The sequence below is a fragment of the Oryza brachyantha genome, chromosome 3 (genome assembly GCF_000231095.2).
Source record: "Oryza brachyantha chromosome 3, ObraRS2, whole genome shotgun sequence".
In the NCBI taxonomy this organism is placed as follows: domain Eukaryota; kingdom Viridiplantae; phylum Streptophyta; class Magnoliopsida; order Poales; family Poaceae; genus Oryza; species Oryza brachyantha.
This window is the reverse complement of record NC_023165.2, coordinates 14,263,526-14,282,479: the sequence shown is the minus strand read 5'-3', so window position 1 is coordinate 14,282,479 and position 18,954 is coordinate 14,263,526. Positions and strand designations below refer to the sequence as shown.

At 39.8% G+C, this 18,954-nt stretch overlaps 3 protein-coding genes across 3 annotated transcripts; 1 reads left to right on the top strand and 2 right to left on the bottom strand.

Annotated features, from left to right (window-relative positions):
• Positions 1-346: 346 nt before the first annotated feature.
• LOC102720778 lies at positions 347-3,424 on the bottom strand. Its single transcript, XM_006650129.3, has 3 exons — positions 3,128-3,424; positions 1,197-1,294; positions 347-914 (listed from the first exon to the last, which is right to left on the bottom strand). The coding sequence occupies exons 1-3, from the start codon at positions 3,192-3,194 to the stop codon at positions 681-683; spliced, it is 399 nt and encodes a 132-aa protein (XP_006650192.1). The 5' UTR covers positions 3,195-3,424; the 3' UTR covers positions 347-680.
• A 4,065-nt stretch (positions 3,425-7,489) lies between these two features.
• Positions 7,490-10,601, top strand: LOC102720502 (zinc transporter 2-like). The gene is made up of 4 exons (XM_015834970.2): positions 7,490-8,025; positions 8,799-8,860; positions 8,958-9,105; positions 10,012-10,601. Exons 1-4 carry the CDS (start codon positions 7,518-7,520, stop codon positions 10,404-10,406), a joined length of 1,113 nt encoding a protein of 370 aa, XP_015690456.1. The 5' UTR covers positions 7,490-7,517; the 3' UTR covers positions 10,407-10,601.
• Positions 10,602-15,331: 4,730 nt separating this feature from the next.
• LOC102720218 lies at positions 15,332-18,192 on the bottom strand. The gene is made up of 3 exons (XM_006650127.3): positions 17,840-18,192; positions 16,506-16,718; positions 15,332-15,711 (listed from the first exon to the last, which is right to left on the bottom strand). The coding sequence occupies exons 1-3, from the start codon at positions 18,119-18,121 to the stop codon at positions 15,652-15,654; spliced, it is 555 nt and encodes a 184-aa protein (XP_006650190.1). The 5' UTR covers positions 18,122-18,192; the 3' UTR covers positions 15,332-15,651.
• Positions 18,193-18,954: the final 762 nt, after the last annotated feature.

Below are 18,954 nucleotides of genomic sequence, written 5' to 3'. Positions count from 1 at the left end.
TTTATAAACTATTTTTCATTTGTAAATATATTCTTTTACTTCAAAAATCCAAACGATCATAATTTAATAAAAGGGAGCGGCGGTAGTAAATCTGTCAATACCCCACCACTAACTAACTATTATCTTAAAGAAAAAATAATAACTCACACTAACACATAAACCCTCTTTTTCTTAAGAACCCTTTTTTTATGAGAACAAAAGAAATTCTCCGCTTTTTCATAAGAAATAAAAATTAATATAATACGTTCAAGGGTACAAACATAGTAATTATAGCCAAAATTAAAGATCCTAAAAATAAGAAGTAAGATATGACAATGGCAAAGATAATGATGTCCGTGGTTAAGACCAAGTAGAGACTAGACACATTAAACATAGCAATGACAAATGGAATAGAATAAAACTGTCTTATAATGCTCTTGCAACCTATAGTGTCGACGACATCTAAAAACACAAGATTTTTCATTTGAAAGAAAACCAGCAAAATGGATTGTTCGGGACAGAGTAGCAAATACACGGTACGTACATGCCCATAGTTCATGTATATATGCAACTGCAATATAGGTTGAACTATAACCAGTAATAATTTCCATTACAGTGATAAATCGCGAAAATTTTGACTTTGTCAAGCTGTTGATATAGGAGATAAGTTTCAAAACGAATGACCCTCAATGTAGATAAGGTCAAGTGGATCTTTTGTAGGGGTCCTTGCCATGTTGACCAACATTGTTGTATCGGTGTAAGTTGCCTCCTTTGTTGTTGTCCCGGCCAGTTCCAAGCAACTTTTGATCAGCTTCTTTCACTTTGCTCTTATCACGGTAGCCAGTGGCAGCAACTGCTATATCTTCTTGTTTCTTTGCTCGAGATGGTGGTGCGCCGTGAGGTCCAAGATATATCTTCTCGGTGTCCTTAGTTGCCTATTGGGAGAAAAAAATCATGTTATCTGAAATTGTTAAAAGTAAAGTCATACATGGACAACGATTATGTACAAGTCATATTCAGAGTTTTAGCTTTGTTGCTTCTATATAAAAGCTTATGTTCTCATAGCATATAAGCCTACTTTATGTTGGGGCAAGTATGTTTTCTGAGGCATAGCATATTCTGTGATAAACGTTGTTTTAATACATATGTAAATATATAGTGGTGTTTGTTAGTTAGCTAAAGAGATCTAGAAAAAAATAGTATGATTGCCAAGAGACCTTTGGAGTTGGTTGAGGATGAGAAACCCGTGCAACTTCCCAATCACCCAGATCAGATTCTTCAACGCTCAAGCTTGGAATCACAAAGCCATCGTTATCTGTGAACTAACACAATACATGTGAGAATATTCTTCCAATATACTGAACTATGATTGATCTTTCAAAAGAAAATTTTATTAACTGTCAGGAGTAATTCACAAAGAAGCAGTAAAGAAGCCAGGAAATATAAAAGGTCACATAAATCCAAAGACATAAACTTAAGCAACCAAATCAGGCTAAAGAATGCACCAAATTAAACTGATAAGACTACCTTGAAAAACAGATAGCAAAAAAAAGTTTGCACAATATTTAACTAGTAACTAGAATTTCTAGCAAGCAGAATCTGTGAATGAAAAAGACAGCTCAGGATGAGCAGCATAGAAATTAGAAAGCATATACAATAGACAGTGAGCTTTATATTTATAAGACCTGCAAAATATTATTCTAACTCTTCCTTCCTCACAAATATAACTCATGCTCTTCTAAGTTGTGATGTCTAAAATGAATAATTAACTTTTTGCCACTCTTACAAATGGTGCTAACAAATTGCCAATGAACCCACATGTCATAGATACATGAGGACCCATATGTCATAGACAGCGGGTAGCAAATATGTTATGTGTCATTTGGAAGAGTGGCAAAAAGTTAAATACCCCTGCCTAAAATGTCATTTGAGTACAACTGAGGAACAATAACAATTATAAGAACAATTTCTAATGTGTTTATGTTGGTGACTTGAGATGTATCAGTGGCTATATAGCCTAGGAGGCTAGGACAATGAATTGGACTAGTTGTGTCTGTCCATGACTCCATGGCCAGCATTTTGTCAGTCCACATCTAGTGGATGAGCTGACATACAATTCCTTATATTGTTTGCTCTTTCTTGGCTGAAAAATTAAAATCTATAACGTGTACCATAGCATTCAAATAACGTCTAGTCCTATATAATGTGCTTCATTCTTAGTGTGCCTATGTAAGATTTCATGTTGCCTATGATGGCTATAAAAAACACATAACAAAACAGTAAACAAAGAATTAGCTGAAAAGATACTTTTATTACCATTAAGAAGTCAAAACTATCATAGCTATTTAGGAGTTTCTTTGGTTCAAATTTGAACTAGATCCTAAGTTATTGAATATAAATAATGCAATCAAAACAGGACTAAAGAGCAAAAAGAACTTTTCATCCTACAGCTACATCTGTTTATCCTTTTTCACTTGATTTTTGACCTTGTCATGGCCTTGAAAATGTGATTTTGATCATTAATTTTGATGTTTTTGCATTGTCATATGATCATGAAAAGTATTTAGATGACAATTCGAATGATATAAATTTCACATAACAAATCTAAATAACTTGAACTAGATTGGTGGGTATAGGCGTATAGCAAATTGGCAAGTGACCAACAAAGCTCCAAAACTATTTTCACCTGTCTGTAGACATTCCAAACAAGCCTAGTACAGTAACTCAGTTCACCCAAAATGTTGCGATTTGTCACCTACATCATTATAATACACAATTTAGATCCTACTATTAAACAGCTAATGGTATATCAACAGAGCCACCGCCTTACCTACAGGTAAGTTCAAATATTGCCTTACTTGCACCATGAATATTTACCTAGGGCACTCGCATAGCTAATCGTAGACGCTAAAATTGCTAACCGAATCTCACCATCTCTGATTACAACTGCTATTCATACACTTTTTCTGCTTTGCTTCGGCACCATGGTACATAAATACAGAAAAAGAAAACCACACATGTAATGCTTACGCATCCAGCAAATCAATCAGCCACACATCGAGTCTCCAAGCCCTAGATAAAGTATACAAAAAAAAAAAAAAGAGAGCTAGGAGAAAAGAAGAAGAGGAAGATGGGTAGCGGGGGTTACCCCAGTCGTCGGAGGCGGCGTCGTCGGAGTCGGAGGCGGTGGGGCGGTTCAGGCGGTGCGGATCCATGGGGTGCAAACGGACATCGAACTCCGGACGCCTCAGGGCGCGAGAGACCGAGCTACGAAGCTTCTGCTGATCTCACCAGCTTGGTTCCGGGAGGGAGGCAGGCTACCGCTGGCCTAGCTTCTGGGCTGCCGCCGCAGTCGCCGCCGGATTGGCGAACCGAGCGGGCGGCGCGGCGGATGGATTGGGGGGAGTGGTGGTCTGGGGGAACGAAACAAGCATAGTAGTCAGTAGATAGAGGGGAGGGGAGGGGAGGGGAGAGCAAGAGTCTGCTGGAATTTGCAAACCGTGGGTCGTTTCCCACTTCTACCCCTCACAATTTTTAAATATTTTTGTTTTATATGCATTTTTCGTCTCATCCTCTGCATGTCTCTAGGTTCTTTGTTTTGATCTTTGCTAATTTTATGAAATTCACACAAGTTATCACTCAGATTTAAAATTTACCACAAAAGAGTTATCATAGTCAAATTCTTACTGAAATATTTGTATGCATCTGAATTGTATTGAAGTTGAAAAATATAGGTTTTGTTTTCAAATTTGTGGTCAAATGATTATGTCCCCTTTACTTTTTTATAAACATTTTTCACCATGAAAATTTATTTGTATATACGGAAGCAAGCATGCAAGTATGAAAGAATTGTAATATAGGTATTTTGGGAAAACAAAACTCTTTACTCGTGGACAACTAATGAAATGGGTATAAAAAGGAAATAAAAAACAACCATGACACAAAATAAATCATACAAAACTCAATAGTACGGAATGAATGGGCCGAAAAATCAGGAGCCTAAATGGAATTCTTTTAACTATTTTAAAAGATGTTGGATTTACATTGAGGATATTCCAACATTTTGGCGTGACAGTTATTAATTTGATATATGCAATTTGAACCTTGTATACGAAATTTTTCTGGAGTGTTCGATCAGAGAGAGATTTAGATGAAGATTACCATGAAAATTTTATAGAAATTTATAGTGCAATGCATTGCATTTTTCTTTTTCAAATAACTCTATGTTTTAGGATTTTTCTTGATTAATAATATCCAGATACTTGGGACCGTGTAATGAATATTTAGGTCCATGATGTATCCCAAATACCAAAAAACACTAAATATTTAACTGCAACTTCTTATATCTCATCGAGAGCTATAATTTTTATTTAAAATTTGTCTTCATCCAACTTAGTCAATAAAAGTTATGTTTTATAATTGAAATGTGGGTTTTTCCATTTTTAGTGGAGGTTCGTGAGGAGAAACATGTTTTTTCTTATTCTTTAATTTGAAAATAATGTGAGATTAAAATTTATATAAATATTATTTTAAGTTTGATTGAGGTGAACTAAAGTTTTCTTGATCCTTACAATATTTTTCTTTAGTATGTTCATAAAAAGTTACTCAAAATATTTCTTTTCATATGATCGTCGTTCACTTAGCCAGGTTGCCTCTGCTTGAGTTTACATGCTAGGCAAGTTTACACTAATGAACGCACATATAAAGAAAATAATCTTTCGAATATTGAGTTGGCCATATTAAAGAAAATTATTGATGGACACAGATCCAACTACGTATTTGTGGATGTATGGTTTGGTTGGTGTCAAGGTGTAAACAAGATTATAGCAAAAACAAAAGGCATATGGATTTTTTACAAGTTCGGTCCTACTATGACAGATCCCATATACACGGATAGAGTCGGGTAGATAAGAAGTAGTACCTGAGAAGGACACAATATAGATTCATATTTAGGTCCTGCCAAGATTATCTATATATTATTTATATTTGTCCATATAGTTATATTTGGATAAGGTAGAACTTGAGTGTATAAATAAAAGTCTCGAGGGGAAAGACAAGCTACCAATACAATGCAAAACCCATGGAGTACACGCTGGAGAAGTTTGATGATGTCTAACCGCCAAAAAACATGCTGAGTTTTGCATTGATATTTACATACTAGATTAGGGGTTTTATTCTCATATGTTGTATTTATACGTGATCGATATAATGGAAACATCGGTTTTAACCAACAAGAATAGGTAGGTATATAGTAGTAAATGTCTATGGCATATCATATATCTATTACACTGACACAATTACTATAGCAATTTCAAAGAACCATCGTTCACCTTGACGTGACTTAAAATGAATTATGTACATTTTTCAAAGTTTAATCGTCCTTAGATAATAAGAAAAAAAGTTTCCCCATGTGGACTTCCTAAAGAACCGCATGCACTAATCTTTTGAATTGCATCATTAAAAATATCCTATTTTCAATAGTAGACATGAGAATGTATAATGAATATTTCAAAAGTAGACATGAGAATATATAATGAATATTTGAGCCATAAACAACTCAAATGAAAAAAAAAACTTTCGAGTACAAAGTTGTAAATCTCATGAAGTGGAAAGAAGTTTCTATAAATTTTGTCAATTTCATATGAAAAGGTTGTGATCATTTTTGAAACAGTCTTGTTTCCATTTTTAGATGTTGAAAATATATTCGTTTCTACAAGAGAACCGTACAAAGAAAATCACCTCATTTCTATATGTGGTTTTCTTTTAAAAAACTGCCTAAAAACTACTTTCATGTGGAACTTGACCTATTTTCACATGCAGTTATTTAGGAACTGCCCCTAAAGAATAAGGTTTTCACGTGAGTTCTCTCGTTTGTGAGTAAAGATGTGTTAGTTATCCAGTGCGGAAAATGTAATAATAGATTATTATATGATTAATTAATTATAAAAATATAAAATGGATTAATATAATTTTTAAAGCAACTTTCCTATAGAAAATTTTTTAAAAAATACACCGTTTAGTAGTTCGGGAAGTGTGCACGTGGAAAACGAGTGAATATGGGTTATGAAATGGGGAGGCGAACGCAGCCTTAGACATTTTTTTATGTAGCCGAAAAATTTTTGATCACCCGTAGAAAGTAAAGAATGAAATACATGAAGCATGCCAAAATCTTCTCTTAAGTACTACTACAAGTAGAGTGCTCTGTCCATGATCGAACATTTTATTTAGAAGTAAAATATCCATGCTTTTCCATGAAATTATATTATAAAATATCATAATTTTTTATTAACTATACTAATATCACTTGTTTAAAAAACTAGATTATTCCATGATATTAGGAAAAAGCATATGCTAATTTGAAAAAAAAATTATACACAACAATCAAGTGACAGATTCATTGCCTCTATTACTAGAGACATTAAAGTAGCCCAATAAGTTTCTCTCTTGTTCGTTGTCCCTAGAGATTGGTCTTGATTAAGGGTCGGAGTTCCTCTCTTGTTTGTCGTCCCCAACATCATCTCCGTTTTCTTCGTTGTTTTTCATGGCATCATCTCCATGACTGATCCCGATTAGGCTTAAAGTTCCTCTCTTATTCGTCGTCACCAACATCATCTCCATGACTAGTCCCATTTAGAGGTTAGAGTTCTTCTCTTATACGATATCCCCAACATCGTCTTTGTTTTCTCCAATTAGAGGTCCGTGACTGATCTCCGTGACTAGTCCCGATTAGGGGTTAGGGCCCCGACGCTATGCACATTGAGCAGATCCATGTTTCACTTCACGTAAAAGAGTTAACTTGAAGATATTATGGTTAAAGTACTAAGGCTTATAATTAAATAGCCCCTCACTCACCCAAATTTTTAAGATGATATTAAACCATAACTACATATTCACTTCTAGTCAGTATAAATCTAAACGTCGCTACTCATACGCTTCAAATGGGTTGAGATGTAACATTATCTCTTGATCTTTGTTTCAAGGATGGGGGCTAGAATAAATATTAAGGGTCAAAGATAAGATCATTCTAGCTTAATCTGGCTCTAACCTGTCCTGTTGTCAACCCTACTTAGAAAACGATGATTGTGCAGCATACAAGTCAAGTACAAGTCGTTCTTGACGTGGACAATCATCCGTAACGGACTTTCCAAAACGCCGTCGCTTTCGTACTACTACTCTCTCCCGCCTCTCACGCCGTTGGCTGCCACTTGTCCCCGTGAGCGAGCGCTCGTACGACCGATAGTACTACACTCTCACCTCTCCCACCCGTCCACCACACCCACTGCAACCATGCCCCACCAGACATGGGCCCACCTGTCTGCCAGAGTAGCGGAGGTTGGCACTGGTAAGGTTAATCTGGAGAGCCAGCCCCGCAGTACAAAGTACTTCACTGGAGTACTAAAGAACGACGAAGGGATGACAGGTGGGCCCCACGCGTCAGTGTGCTCCGAGCACTCCCGCCTCCGTATAAAACGTCCTCACCCGAATAGCGTCCCCCACCATTTGGCCCGCGCACCCGGTCGAACACAACACCTGCGTCCATGGGCGGAGGCAGGGGAGCCCGCGGTGGCGGCGGCAGCCTCCACCTCCTCCTCCTCGTCGTGTTTGTCTGGCTCTGCGCCACCGCGACCACCGCGTGGGCGCACGGAGGCGGCGGCAGAGGGGCCGATTCCGACGCGGACGGCGGTGGCGAGGGGGAGGGGAAGCCGGACCTGCGGGCGAGGGGCCTGGTGGCGGCGAAGCTGTGGTGCATGCTGGTGGTGTTCGCCGGCACGCTGGCCGGAGGGGTGTCCCCCTACTTCATGCGGTGGAACGAGGCGTTCCTGGTGCTGGGCACGCAGTTCGCGGGGGGCGTCTTCCTCGGCACCGCCATGATGCACTTCCTCAGCGACGCCAACGAGACGTTCCGCGACCTCCTCCCCGACAGCGGGTACCCCTACGCGTTCATGCTCGCCTGCGCCGGCTACGTCCTCACCATGTTCGCCGACTGCGCCATCTCCTCCGTCGTCGCGCGCGGCGCCGCCGCTGCCGCCACCACCGCAGCCGCAGGTGAGCTGGCAGCTAGGGTTTTCACGTGACGCGATTTCTCTCTCCGCCTCTGTTTCTGGCAGCTGGGAGGAGGAGGAGAGATCGTGAGCTCGCGGTGGGAAGCTGGCGGATAGATGTGACTTTTTTTTCCTTTATTGCTGCGTTGGTACACCGATTGATTGATTGGTTTGTGGTTATATTATTGTTGGTGTGCTTGGTCAGCGAAAAGGGCGGGTAGTAATGATTTTTTTTACTCCTTTTCTTTTACGGTTTTACTACCTGATGACGCAGTGACCTACTCTACTCCACCCTGATGCTTTCAGCAAGACAGGAGCTGATTTGTTTGTTCGATTGTTTGTTCATCTTTGTGTGGTGTGGCTTGCACTCTACTCCATTTGCAAATCAGTTGGGAGATCAATTCATTTTTGGTGCTTTGTTAGTACTTTATTCTTGTTTGTCTGAATCGATAGGAATACATTGGGGGCAGATAACGTTTTCTTGTGATCTTATCTGAATGGACATAGATAGATGTCATAGATGCCTATTGCCTGCAAGTAATGCATAGTTTCTCTTGCTGTTCTGCTCGACAATAGTTTTTTTTTAGGGTTTTGCTCAAATGACAAAACAAAATTTTAGAGTTTTTTTATCGTGATTTATTTTCCATCCATCACTTTTATATCATAAATAGTATGTATATATATATATATGTATATATATATTTTTTATTCAAAAAATATTTTTCGTTTACCCGACTATCTGTCTGTCTATCATGACCCAATGCATGCTGCTTTCAGGAGGGCTGGAGGAGGGCAAGCTGAGCAGCACAAATGGCAACGTCTCTGACCCGCCAGCAGCTGTAAGCAAGCAGCAGTAGAGTCTTGCACCGGTTGTGGCGTTCCAAACGGAAGCGCTCTGAAACTTCGCAAGTCTGAACATGTTTTCTAATCGTGCAGGACGCCGCGGCGCGTCACGGGTCGTCGCCCGACGGCCACTCCGTGGCGTCCATGCTGCGGAACGCGAGCACGCTCGGCGACAGCGTGCTGCTCATCGCCGCGCTCTGCTTCCACTCCGTCTTCGAGGGCATCGCCATCGGAGTCGCCGGTAAGATTAGTGCGATAGAGACACGAATAATAGAACTTGTCCAGTAGTCTCTTGTCCAGCTTGCAAACTAAAATGGCGAGTACAATTACAAGTGTCCTCATATGACTTAGGTTTACATGCTTAATCATAGTGGTGCAGGTGCCTACAGGAATAGGCGAATCTGTCCAGGTTTTTATTAGTATAATTTGAACAAATGCTTAGGCGTAAACACGCCATTTGGAAGCATATATGTGCTATGAGATTCATGCTTGCAAGTAGTATCAGTTAAAGACTGGATTGGGTTCTTAGCTAGATTCCAGGTGGCAGTCCGATGTCGTTATTCTGGTGAAGACAAAGTGGAACCATTCCATGCTTTTTGGTCAAAGTTGCATAAGTGCCTCACTATTTCCACACAGCGAAAGCTGCCTGGATTGGCTGGATGTTGAACAGAGCCAGAATATATCCACCCGAACTCTTCAAAAATCGGCCCTTCTTTTTCTCGCGTTCCCGTCATATCGCCGTTTATCGCAATCAATGTTTCTGTTCAGTCATTCTCACGCCTAATTTTACTCGTTCAAGTCTAGAATAGATGCTCTGACCTGAATTTTGCTTCCTGGCCATCCATTTCGACAACATTTCTGTTTGCATTTTCTCAGTGCCTACCGGACAATTCCATTTTCGAATACTCTTAGGCCCCATCATTTGCCTTACAACTTATATCCCACTGTCAAAGTTTAGGTTCTAAAACTTAACTTTTAAATCTTTTAGATTTTTTTCATCCAGTTTTTTTTTTACCGTCAGCTTATAAGTCGCTAAGAACATAGATATAAAAGTTTTTTTTTCTGATACGTCATTCACATAAATCAGCAATTGCCCAGCTGCATTGCAGTCCCTTTCAACGTGACAATTTTTCACTGAAACCTGCAGAGACGAAGGCCGACGCATGGAAGGCGCTGTGGACGATCAGCCTGCACAAGATCTTCGCGGCGATCGCCATGGGCATCGCGCTGCTCCGGATGCTCCCGAACCGGCCGTTCCTCTCCTGCTTCGGCTACGCCTTCGCCTTTGCCGTCTCCAGCCCCGTCGGCGTCGCCATCGGCATCGTCATCGACGCCACCACGCAGGGCCCGGTGGCCGACTGGATCTTCTCCGTCTCCATGGGCATCGCTACGGGCATCTTCATCTACGTCTCCATCAACCACCTCCTCAACAAGGGGTACAGGCCGCAGAGCCCCGTCGCCGCCGACACGCCCGCCGGGAGGCTGCTCGCCGTCGTTCTGGGCGTCGCCGTCATCGCCGTCGTCATGATATGGGACACCTGATCCTTGATCATTGCGGACGAAAGCTCGGGTTCTTGCAGCAATGTGTAAGTTCGTCGTGAAATTAGCACGGGTAAAGTCTCAGGATTGTAGCTTGAATATCAACGTTGCACCATTGTTTACTTGTATGGATTTTGGGTGAGAAATCGACCAAAAGTTCGTACGTATGCAGACAGTAAAACACTCGAGAAAGTCAAACATGAGAAGACCCCAGCATACAAGCTACAAAATAAATGTGCATAACTTTAACAACTGACTTGCTCATCATTCGATCATTCCAAAATCAGATAACGTTATTCCTCGGTCCCAAAATAAATTTATGTTTTTAATAAAAAATTAAAATAGAAAGATTAATTTATTTTAGGAGGGAGGGAGTATTTCTAAACCAAGTCAGATTAGTCCTCAAAATTTTCGATAAACAGTTATTTTACGGAACTCCATCTTATCTATGGAGGTAAAGAGAGCCATGACATGATGATAACGGCTGATCATGTGAATTTTGTTATTAACAAAAACATTTTGGTAAATAGCCAATGTAAAGTCCTCAAAGTTCATTATTTACCTTAATACAGGTCTTGGACGAATAAGGAGCCATGTAGACATGCCACATCATCCTTACCTGCAATGTCATAGTTAAATGTGTATTTTACATTTCCACCCTTTTATAAAGGATATAGATAAAGAATGAAAAGTATTGGAAAAAAAAACGGGCAAAGTAGATAATGTTTCTACATTGACTAGATCAATCGGCCGGATCGAATTGAATGAAATCTTGCTACGGGTGGGCAGTCACTGGATAGAACACCTTTTTTCCCTTTCTTACCGGCGTATATGTATGGGTCTAATGGGAAAATATGTAGTGCAAGTGCAAACCCATGTACAGTGAGAACTCGGAAGCCACGGCTGGATGCAAAATAGACGTTAGATTTGCAGAAAACACCCCCACTCTCTCCCCCTCCTTTCTCCCTCATCATCCTCTCTCCTCATCCGTTTTGCACCCAACGATAGTTTTCGAGTTTACACTATATGGAGTTTGCACTACATATTTTCTCAGCTCCAATCGTTATTTAAACGTTAGCATGGCGTGCAACGATGATATGATATATTCACGTGGCAATATTGTTTGGTGAGAATTTGTGAGATTTTTTTATCCTATGAGTTTTCTCTCAATTCTTTCTGTACTTTTGGATTTTTGCTTCGTCCTTTATATACCCATGAGTTTTTATTTTGATCCCTTCTGTCTGCATAACATGAGTTGACTACAATTTTTTATCCAAATGACCATATTACCCCTCTTCAATATTAATTCTCAATGTGAATATTATATTCATTTGTAAAAAAACATAGGATATTGAACTATTTGACGATAAATTTGACAAAGCCAATTTACCTTTTTAATAAATAATCCAAATTTGATAAGTTTCGGATATCATTTTCACCTTGATGTAAACACAAATAAAAAATAATTTTGGCATTCAATTTCACTGGGAAGATCTTATATGGATTTAATCATTTTTAAAATGGTTGAAAAATTTAGATTTCGTTTTTAAAATTTGACATCAAACCATTTTCACCATTTTATTTTTATCGTAAATTATTTTTTACATTATATTTTTAGAGTAGGTTGCACAGATATAATCATTTTAGAAAATCTAACGTTCAAACATCGAAATGGATACATAGGAGATTGATCAAAGAGAAAAGTTATGGGCATGTAGGTGACCGGATAAAATTCGGGGGCATAGAAGGAATTGAGGGAAAAATTATGGGTACATCAGGAATTCTCTTTTTTGGTGGGTCCAAGGGCAATATGATTGGTGATGCCAGCTTATAGATCTATCAAAGGATCTATGATAATGGTCTATACTCATCCATATAATTCTACACATGAAGTAGTAAGCATTGTTGTCATATACATAACTTTAAATAAAATGTTCAGATGAAAAATGCTTTTGTGTATCGATGCATAAAATGTTTTACGTATTACTTGGCCATCAGTTTTATATTAGAAGAAATTTTCCAAGGAGAGCTCTGCCTCCGAGTTGCTCCCCTAGGAGCAAGTTTAATAATAAGTTTGCTGGTGGCTATAAGACATAACAACGTCATTTAGAAGCCAACTACTAGCTAGAGAATATAGTAATAGGTTGTTGCTACATCAAACAAGATCAAGTAACTTTAGTTTTGAAAAACCATATACTCAATTTCTCTCTGATATGCCATTGTCTCCAAGTCTTTGCTGCAATGTGGATAGCAAGGTATAAGGAAAGCATTGCAATTACTCCATAGGTGTATTGGAGCCCATTTACTATATATTGTTGGCTCGTTCTCTCTTTGCTCCTGTCTCATCCAGATCATCGGGAGTCTAACATGATGTTCTTATCGCTCGCCGAGCGTACTCTATTAAACCTGCTCTGTAGAGCAAGTACAATAGCATGCTATAAGCCAGCTATAAGCATATTTTAAATAGATAAGAGGAGAGAGAGAAGAGAGGTGAGCTACTAATTTGTAGTCAGCTGTACATAGGCTCCAAGACAAAATGTGTGTATGACATGTGGGACCATGTACTAATGTTTTGTAGGTAACTATTGTACGAATTGGCTATTAGATTGGTTATAGATGAATTGGAGCTAGTAGTTGGTTATACTATTGAACTTGCTCTAGGATCCTTTTAGTTTTGAAGCAAGAATTAGCAACAGCCGTCGCTAGTAAGGCTAGATCCATGCCAAACCTTAGAGCTTAGACCTAGTGTGGATGGTAGCGACATGAGGAAGAGGTTACCATGTAAGGAAGATGGAGGCAGGAGCATGTTTGGTTGTTGTGTTAGGACACGACAACACTAGACACCTCCATTGTCAATTGGCTGTGTAACACTAGGCAGAGGCTCAATGTGTGGTTGGCAGCGAAGATCACCGGATCTGCCCCTCGGCAAGCTTGTGCACCAACTAGAGGAGATGGGCGTGAGGATATTTTGGTTTGGAGGTGGAATAGGTCCATTGAGGCAGTGGCCTACTCCTGAAGCTACCATGCTGACAATGGCCTCTCAGCCTATTCTCGCTCCTCCTCTTACTCAACCTCTTATCCTACTCTTCTATAAGTCGAGCATGTGGCCTATAGGCGGCTCTGAGTGCTTGCTGTGAAAATCTTGCTTGAGATCCTAGACAACAAGCGGTGACGGCAATTCATGTCTTGCCTGCCTTGGAGGCGGCACTTCCGTAAATCTATTCTCGCAACAATGGTCATTAAGGATCCATATCATTTCGGGGCCTATTGCTTCCACACCGAGTTTCTATATGCCGGTGATATTTGATGAGACCTTCACCTTATTTGACTCCTATTTTTGCTTTGCAATAGATGACTTTGTGTTCTTTCTTTGATTCTCCTAGGTGAAGTCAAAGCTGCTTTGTTGATGGATGAGACGAAGCTTGTCAGCGATGGCATGTCGTCATCTCTTCTTGTGTGTGCTAGTGCTAGCCATGAGTAGGAAATGGTTTTAGGTTTGATTTGGCTAATGTCTGACACGTGAAGCCGGAGTTGATTAGGGTGCGTTTGGTTGGTAGTCAAGGTAGGATGGGATATGGTCATCCATATTTTTAGGGATATGGTGATCCAGATTTATATTTGGTTGAATGGATGGAACGATCCAATGTTTTGTTTGGTTGGATGGATGAGAATGGATAAGATGAGCATATTTAATTACTAATAAATAATAATATTAATTAATCAACATAAATATTATCCTAATTAGTATAAATTAACAATAAAATATATCTATCATCACTAATTAACACTAATTTAAACTTGTTAATTACTAATTAATAACAAAACACACTAATTATCACTAAACAATCACTAATGAACACCGTTAGTGAAGCTAGATGAGCTCATCCAACCAATTTGGCCGGATACACCCATCCAGCATCTTCATAAAATATTTCTCTCCTGAGTCATCCTATCCAGTTTCGTCCGCGAACCAAACACATCAAAAAATTGGACGGCTATCTCCCATCCGAGGAAATCCAGCCAACCAAAAACACCCTTAGTTTTGGGCAGGCATGACATGTGTTTGGACTCGTTGTTGTTCTGTTACGAGTATGCTCGTGTTTTGTTTGGTTGTTTTGTATATGCTGTGGGCTTGTCTACATTACCGTGTTGTAAACCTATTTAGGAGCTTGACAAGACTTTTTCATCTATGTCGTTCTTTTTTATTTTCTTGTAATCCCTCTAGGTTTTCACTCTTGCTTATTGAAATATAATTGCCATGTCTTCTATTGGTTTAGTTTTCAGAAAAAGATTCCCAAAGCAAATCTACATATGCCATTTTCCATGTATTTAAACTAAGCATTCATTAAAAAATATGTTGAAGATTTAGAAGTTCGAAAAACCATCATGCATTTTTACCAGAGCAGCATTCTGAATTTATTCTCTCTCTGTCTCTGTTTTTTTATGAGAACACAGTACAACACAGACTCCCTAAGAACGCACGCGTGCAAACCCCCCTATGAGCACCTCCGAAGACTGGTCGCCCCGAAGTCGCCACGGGCGCCTCGTCATCGACGGACACGTCGTCTCCCACTGAAAGCATAAAGCCGTTAGAATCCTAAAAAATTCGCTCTAACGAGAAGTCAAACCCAGGACCTTAGATGCTACTAAGGCCTTATGTAACTACAGGCCCTTTCGCTCGGTCTCTGTTTTTTTATCTTGTTTCTACTGGAACAAACAAACAGGTTGGTTATTTTCTCTTCTTCTTGGGACCTTTTAGAATAAAAGGTAAACTGTGGAACCCTTACGATCCATAGACATTAGAGCTTTTTTCTCATCTTTGATGAGGTACCACTGTTTTCCATGTAAAATTTGGTATTTCTACTAAGAAGTACCAAATTTTACATGGAAAACAGTGGTACTTCTTTATATCTACTTAAGGATGGTAAATTGCTCTAGGCATTAACATATTAACAGCTCAGGTTGATTGGCAACAGGAACTCAAACAGCAAAACCAAACATGACAATTCCTGAATAGAGCATAAGCATCGCGATGCTTCGCTGTACTTTTATTACGGCAAGCTTTTGCTTACACTCGTACCAAGATAAAATAACATTACAGAGAGTGCCAGAGATGCAGTTTTTGCACTAGCTGGCAGTAATAGATTGAATGCCCTTAATACTACATCGGAGCTTCAAGCATGAGCTGCTGACGCCTGACGGCGCAAGGTGTCTGCAATGGATCGTCAAGTTTAAAGCTACAAAACAATTACTTCTTCAACTTTGGACTACCATGTTCGTTACTTCTAGTGTTCTCTGTGTTTTCTTCCTGCAAAATGTTACTTGGGAATAAGAAATCATACCAAAACATCCAATGGATCAAGTGGCTAAATTCATATTACCAACAATATAATATTTGATGGAATTGAGCAGCAAAATGGATCGTTCTCCAAAAACTAAGCACTATGCCATCCATGTTTGGAAGCTTGTTTGCATGTTCCTAACAGTCTTGCTACATGATTTGTTCATCTCCAAGAATAATTCAAGTCTGACCATAGGTTCATTCTCTGAAATTTGCTATTGGGCTGCTATTGGATTAGTAATATGTTTGTTGCCTAAAGCATGGTGTAACAATTTACAATGCATGATGTGAATTAGAGCCAAAAATATGGGGAATGTATTGATGAAATTTACTAGAGAGTTTTAAAATATGCATGGGGAATATGCATTACCTTAAATCAAAACTGTTTGTACTTTTGCAGCACGATTTTCAGGTGTTGTTCAGAACAGTTATAATTTAAAAATTGGAAGCCATTAGATTCATTAACTGTCAGAATTTGTATTACTAATTCTTTTGCTAACTATGGCATAACTGAACTGCACAATCATATAAAATTCCACAACATGCTACTTGCAACTATGTAATACAAATGTAAACCACTTGCCCAGACCATTAGCCAGAATCTCTCTGGAATGAGCACCTCCCGCTGAAATAATCAGGAGTTGTTTACAATGGATAAATGTATACAAACTAGGTATTACTCAAGTGCAAACAAAAGTATATATTGTCTCTAAATACATATGAAGCAGTGAATTCAAGCTTATAGGCTATTTTGATCATACCTCATTCACTGGCTGCTCCAATTCAAGCCTGTGGGCTGACATTCGAGCAATCTCGGAGATGGCTGCATCACGGACCTGCATATCATCACCAGAAAGCTCTTCGTAGGCAGCCTCAAAGGCTTCCTGCCAGAATCGCGGGAGCCGTACCTCATCACCTGTGCGTGTGTACATGTCCCACATTCGACCCACTAATTTCTCCCTCTCCTCCATCTCCTGCTCAAGTTACGCCAGAATCTCAGCTGCTTATTTTACACAAAACAATTTGAGGGAAAAAAGACCACACCATTTTCATTAAAAAAACACTACTGCTAATAAGGAACAGTGAAGTGTGGAACAGCTCTTCAGTAATTAGGAAATAACACTGCAGGAAATTTAAAAATAAAGAAATGAATTTTATCCAAATATACAGATAAGAATAATAATTGGCATGCCTTATATACATAAAAAATCATCACACTCCAGGGTTCACACATGCTAAAGCTAAACAAAGTTTAGGGTATGTTTGCATCCTAGTCTAATGGATTTCAAGCAATGCCTACAGTAGGAGAAAACTAGCTCTGCCAGGTGAGAAAGTCGCATCTATTTTGTGCATATGACCCATAAGATCAGAGAACAAATGACAAGTCGCATCTTGAATCACTATTTGAACTGAACATGTACTCTGATTGTTATGCTATAACCGAAAAATGACTGAATAAAATAGCTTCACTCCTACCCATGGTGAGTAAAGTCCAAGTAAGATTTTTCTAGCCTAGCTAAACAAACTAGACAAAGAACCAGATGTACCCTGTAATAAGTTCATAACTGACCAGTTTGTCTAATACGATCATGTTCTGAACGCAAAAATACTACTAGTAGTGTTCCTGTTCAGATAATTAAATCCCTCATCAATTAATTAATACTACGGTCCCACACATTCTTTCACCTGCATTTTACTACCCAAATAACAAAACAAGAGCATAATTACTCCTTCAGTTCCATATTTAGACTTTATAGGCTTATATAGATTTCATCCATTAATCAATGTATATGATTTGTTTATCTATCTAGATTTATCAGCATCCATATGAATCTAGGCAATGTTAAGCCTGAAACAGAACGAGTACATAGCAACTATCCCATGTTCCCCTTTTTTTTTTTCATCCAAGCACTACCGACAACAATTCATCCCATTTTATTTTCACCCATTTCAAATTCAATTCATCCTAAAAAAAAACACGACAATAACTCACCCCGTTTCAAATTCAATTCAAACACTACTAGCAATTAATCCAATCTGTGTATATGAACAGGCCAAAAAGCAAGCAGTCGGCAGGAAGCATTAATCAGCGTACGAGTGAGTCGAGGTCGTCGCGGAGTGGCGCGTCGAGGTCCTCGGAGGCAGCGGCGGCGAGGAGGAAGCGGCCGGAGGACCAGCGGAGGGAGACGGACGCCGCGGACATGGACCAGAGCGCGAGGAGCGCGATGGCCGCGAAGGCCCACACCTTGTACCGCCCCTTCCCGAACGGCGGCGGCGCCGCCTCTGCGGCGAACGAGGACGGGATGGTGATCTTGGTGGCCGGCACCAGCATGGCCGCCGGGGAGGAGGCCGCGGCGCCGGCGGCGAGGGGCTTCATCGCCGGCGGCGTCGGTGGCGATGAGCGAGCAGAGCTGGTTTGGCTTTTTTCCGTTCCGTTTTGGCTCCTCTGGTTTTTGTAGTTTGTGAGGTTGGCCGTGTGGGCCCCACCGGTTCCGGTACCGCGCCACTAGTGTTAGTTTGTGATTAGTGGCTGGATACTGAACTTAGCCACTACTGGCATTTCTCAGCTTCAGTTTGGGGAGTCATCACTCGCCAGTGTGAAAAATATTCATCCTCCAACTAGCGACAGGATCGGCAAAAAAATCGAAACTTTTCGGCGGCGATCTCACCAAAAGGGTGCGACGGGATTTTTTGTAGGATTTGACTTAGGCACTGTTTAGTCCCAAAAAATTTCATCCAAAAACATCACATCAAATCTTTGAACATCTAAATAGACCATTAAATATAGATAAAATGAAAAACTAATTACACAGTTATGTGAAAAATCGTGAGACGAATCTTCTAAGCCTAATTAGTCGATGATTAGCCATAAGTGCTACAGTAACCCATATATGCTAATGACAGATTAATTAGGTTCAAAAGATTCGTCTCGCGCTTTCTAAGCTAGCGGTGAAATTCGTTTTTTCATTCGTGTCCAAAAACTCCTTCCGACATCCGGTCAAACGTCATGCGACACCCAAATATTTTTTTCCCCAACTAAACACCCCCTTATGCGTGCCCGGTGGAAGGTGTATGTGTCAATTGTTGGGTAAAAATAAAAAGGCTAACGGACGAATATTCGTGCGAGTAGTGGCGGATTGAGAAAAAAATTAGGAGAGGCTGGACAAAACAAATTGATTCTAGCTCTTCCTTCTCTTTAGTAATACCAAA

What these genes read in the sequence shown, in the direction of transcription:
- LOC102720778 (XM_006650129.3), bottom strand. Translation starts at nt 3,194, where the DNA reads ATGGATCCGCACCGCCTGAACCGCCCCACCGCCTCCGACTCCGACGAC. An exon ending in CGCCGCCTCCGACGACTGGG is followed by an intron (nt 1,295 to 3,127) that starts GTAACCCCCGCT and finishes GTTAGTTCACAG; the next exon opens with ATAACGATGGCTTTGTGATT. An exon ending in ATCCTCAACCAACTCCAAAG is followed by an intron (nt 915 to 1,196) that starts GTCTCTTGGCAA and finishes TTCTCCCAATAG; the next exon opens with GCAACTAAGGACACCGAGAA.
- LOC102720502 (XM_015834970.2), top strand. Translation starts at nt 7,518, where the DNA reads ATGGGCGGAGGCAGGGGAGCCCGCGGTGGCGGCGGCAGCCTCCACCTC. An exon ending in CGCCACCACCGCAGCCGCAG is followed by an intron (nt 8,026 to 8,798) that starts GTGAGCTGGCAG and finishes TGCTGCTTTCAG; the next exon opens with GAGGGCTGGAGGAGGGCAAG. An exon ending in TCTCTGACCCGCCAGCAGCT is followed by an intron (nt 8,861 to 8,957) that starts GTAAGCAAGCAG and finishes CTAATCGTGCAG; the next exon opens with GACGCCGCGGCGCGTCACGG.
- LOC102720218 (XM_006650127.3), bottom strand. Translation starts at nt 18,121, where the DNA reads ATGAAGCCCCTCGCCGCCGGCGCCGCGGCCTCCTCCCCGGCGGCCATG. An exon ending in GCGACGACCTCGACTCACTC is followed by an intron (nt 16,719 to 17,839) that starts GTACGCTGATTA and finishes TAACTTGAGCAG; the next exon opens with GAGATGGAGGAGAGGGAGAA. An exon ending in TGGAGCAGCCAGTGAATGAG is followed by an intron (nt 15,712 to 16,505) that starts GTATGATCAAAA and finishes AACATTTTGCAG; the next exon opens with GAAGAAAACACAGAGAACAC.